Raw genomic sequence first — 4,122 nt, forward strand, 5'->3', positions numbered from 1 at the left:
AGATTTCTGTCCTAAGAAGTGTGCCCACTTGTATTTCTGAAAAGAAATGTAAGTGGTCTTGAAATATAGCATCCTGAAACATCAGAAGCGTAGGGGTCGAAAAACAAACACGTTCACCGCAAGGTGAAGTGTGCCCACTTAGTCCCCGAGCTTGCTGGAAGGCAAAGTATGAGCCTTGTAGCAAGGTCTAAAAGAAAAGTCTCTTAACTGTATGTGAGTACAAATCACATGTAGCCAAGGAGAACCTTTATTCAAGTAGTGGTCGAGGCAGTCCCCGAGCATACTAATAATCCTCGTAATCATTCAAAACACAGGGGTCGATTTAAACAAACACATTCACCGCAAGGTGAAGTGTGCCCACTTAGTCCCCGAGCCTGGTGGTAGGTGACGCAGGTACGTGGTGCCAGGGTCTATCAAAGAAATTCCGCTGAGATTAAGAATCCAATTACCGTACAGGCAAAACAAGATACACCGGCAGGTGCATCGTATCGACGTAGTCCCCGAGCTTGCTGGAAGGCGAAGTATGAACCTTGTAGCGAGGTCTAAAGAAAAGTCTCTTAACTGTATGTGAGTACAGATCACATGTAGCCAAGGAGAACCATTATGCAAGCAGTGGTCGGGACAGTCCCCGAGCACGGCCGTGGTCGGAGCGATTCCCGAGCACAAAAGTGGCCTGGGTAGTATCCAATCACAGTAGTGGTCTGTGCAGCCCCCGAGCACATTAGTGGTCTGGGCAGTCCCCGAGCACATTAGTGGTCTGGGCAGTCCCCGAGCACGTTAGTGGTCTGGGCAGTCCCCGAGCACGTTAGTGGTCTGGGCAGTCCCCGAGCACATTAGTGGTCTGGGCAAATCCACGATCACTTGCGCTGCTTATACTATTATTTTGTGTACTTTTCTCTATTCTCTGCCAAGGCCAGTCTGACACGTCTGGTCAAAAAAGTAAAGAGGTGTAGGACATCATTCCGTCTTCTTCTTCTTCTTCTTTTTTTTTGCTAACAGTCGATTGACACCTGTATTGTGGTGTGTCAGTGTGGGCCCCCTTACACCATCAACGAAGAGGCGCGTACACTGTTAACGAAGGAGCGCGTTTATTGGCACAGATTTCGAGGTTGTGTGAACGACCGTCTGCGGCGCGTGTGCACGACTCCCAATATTCTCAGGCGGACGAAGCGACGGTGCTCTTTGTTTTATATAATGCAGATCTGGTAAGTTACTCATACCATTCCCCATTGTCATCCGCCGCTGCAACCGTCTTCTTCTTCCTGCCAAACCCTAATCCCCAAAAATCATCACCAATCCCCTCGGTCTCCCGCATCCACCCACTTAGCAAGGACGAGCTAATGGCGAAGAGAGACGCCCAGAAGAAAGGCGGGGTCATGGCGAAAGAATGGTGGAAGTCGCGGAGCAACGAGCAGACCATCGAGGACCTCGTCGCCATGGGAGTGCTCCACAACAAGGCACTTGCGGGATGGCGTGCACCGGAAGGAGAAAGCTTCCCCGATCCACAACCAGGTGAGATTGTGGTCTTTGAAGATTTCTTCAAACGGGGTTTTGGGATTCCAGTGCACCCTTTCCTTCAGGGTCTCTGCTTGTACTACGAGATTGGGATTTGCAATCTGCATCCCAACTCGATTCTTCTTGTCTCCACCTTCATCCATCTCTGCGAGGCTTATGGCGGCTTCCAGCCCCATTTCGACCTCTTTCGCCACCTATTCTGTCTTCGGAAGAAAGGGAGCGATGGCTCGAAGATCGCCGGAGGCGTTTACCTGAACCTGCGTGACGGCATGAAGGCTCAATACCTGCACTGCCCCTAGAACACCTCATTGGACGAGTGGTACAAGAAGTGGTTCTACATCCGTGAAGAGCCGAACACCATCACTCTGTGCGATGTGGGACTGATTCCAGAGAAGAAAAGTAGCTGGTCGGAGAGGCCCGAGAACTTGGAGCAGATCGCCGAACTGCTCGGGATGATCCCATGGGGAAGGCTTGATGGCCCGAGCGTTGTCGGCAACTTCATCTACCGAAGAATTCAGCCCTGCCAGAAAAGGATTCACCCCGGCTTCGAGTACCAAGGAGGCGCTGATCCAACGAGGACCAGGAAGGAGCCGCTCGACAAGATGGAAATCAAGGCCAGGATTGGAGAGCTGTTCAACCTGGCCGATCCCAATTATGTTGCACTGAACGCCATCGAACACGCCTTCAAGCTGGCTCGCCCTCCCCCAAAGGTAAATGACGCCTCCTTTTAACTGTAGAGTCATGTTGCATCAAGAAAATAACTGTCTTTTCCTTCATTTTGTGTCTCAGTGTAATGGCCGTGATCGGGCAGGAGTGTTTGTGTCGCCTCCCCCCGGTGTAGAATGGCCACAAGCTACTGGGCCAACCGCCCAGACCAGCGCCAGGACCGACGACGTTCACTGGGCGGTACTCGAGACCGTAGAGGACACCTCGACCAGAGCCGCTGGCAAGCGTCCGGCTGCCAGCAAACGACGTCAAGCCATCTTCCCCCCGTCGGACGACGAAGCAGAGGATGCAGACATCTTCCGGCTCGTCCCCCGAAAGAGGAGAAGGCAGGTGGGACCGTCGGAGCAGGGTGGCTCCTCTGTGCCAGCAGTGGTCACAGCACCGACCACTGCGACACAGAGCACGAACGAAGAGAACGTGCCGCATCAAGCTCCGACGCCCGTACCGGAGGTTGAACAAGTCCCGGTGGAAACTGTCGAGCAAGCGGAGCAGGGGCGGTCGAGGAGACGTTCCTTCCTCACATCCTTCCACAAATCAAAACTGTAAGTATCTACACTTTTGATGTAAGCTTTGCATTTTGCATTGGATGCTATTATCTTCTGAATTTGTCTCTGAATGTATTAGATCGGCGTCCACCGAAAACCCCGACCAGCTAGCTGGGTGCGGAACGTCCTTACCAACAACGGCTGGACAAACTGCTCAGCAACCAACCGTGGAGGAGCCCATGGCAGGGACTCCACCTGGGCCTCAGCAGGCGGACGACCAGATGCCAGTCCCCGAGCAGAATACAAGTGCTCCAAGCACGAAACCTGATGAGGCGGATACCACAGCGCCAAGGGAGCTGGATCTAGCCGAGGGGCAGCAGCCCGAAGTTGCCCGGAACATGGTTGCCGACGCGACGGCTCGTGGGAAAGCCCTGGTGGTCGTGGAGTCTGCGAACTCCGGACCAGTGCCACTTTCCGAACAGGAAGCTGAAGAGGATGAAGTAGAAGAAATCCTGGGCCGTCCCCAAGATAGGCGACAACATGTATATGTGTCGCGCTATCGGAACGACGAATGGGTCATGCACGAGGAAATCCCAGAGGTCGAAGAGACCTTAAGAGTCGAACGGGCGGCCAAGCGTCTGGTGACTGAAGTCCAGGTATATTTGGCGTTAGTCCTTGACCCTGTTGTGTAATCGAGCTGTCTGACGTAGCTTGTCTGTGTGCAGGACTTGATGAAAACTGCAAGATACCGAAAAAGGTGCTTCGACCAGATAGAAGGAACCATGACGACCAATAAGGAGCTGACGGCTGAAGTGGAACGCCTACGGCGCCACCTTGAAGCCGCCGACCAGGAGAGGACAAACCAAGAAACACAGTACCAAAACCTAGTTGGCCAGCTCGAAAACAAAGAGCAGGAGAAAATAAGTAAGTGTTCACCGTATCATAGCAAGCGCAGGACTTGCGTTGTTTTGTTCTTGACAGCAATAGCTATAATGTAGGTTTAGAAGCTGAAGTGACCCGCCTCCAAGGGGAGAACAACCGCGCGCTTGCAGAATGTGATCGCCTGAAGGAGGATAACGAGAAACTGGCACGCCGCCAGTCGGAACTCCAAGACCACACTAACAAAATGAAGGACGACCTGAAAAGTAAGCACTCCAGACCACCTTTCTCGTTCAATTGCCCGCATCGCCTTGTCGTGTCATCACGTTTGATGTCTTGTACTGTTTTCAGTTTTGAAAGTCAATGCCAAGAGGCACCTTGAGGCCGTGATCAAGGAGCGCGACGACTGGAAAGCACAATGCCTTAAGGCCTCCGAGGAGCGGGACACATGGAGCAAGCGATGCCAAGAAATGGCAACGGGCATTGTGCCCGTCCTCGACCTTATCGACCCGGCGCT

The 4,122-nt window shown here is 52.9% G+C and overlaps 1 protein-coding gene across 1 annotated transcript; it reads left to right on the forward strand.

Annotated features, from left to right (window-relative positions):
• Positions 1-2,071: 2,071 nt before the first annotated feature.
• On the forward strand, positions 2,072-3,737 carry LOC136469130 (uncharacterized). Its single transcript, XM_066467449.1, has 5 exons — positions 2,072-2,225; positions 2,305-2,783; positions 2,866-3,382; positions 3,452-3,600; positions 3,725-3,737. The coding sequence occupies exons 1-5, from the start codon at positions 2,118-2,120 to the stop codon at positions 3,735-3,737; spliced, it is 1,266 nt and encodes a 421-aa protein (XP_066323546.1). The 5' UTR covers positions 2,072-2,117.
• Positions 3,738-4,122: the final 385 nt, after the last annotated feature.

This window comes from Miscanthus floridulus, chromosome 1, assembly GCF_019320115.1.
Source record: "Miscanthus floridulus cultivar M001 chromosome 1, ASM1932011v1, whole genome shotgun sequence".
NCBI lineage: Eukaryota > Viridiplantae > Streptophyta > Magnoliopsida > Poales > Poaceae > Miscanthus > Miscanthus floridulus.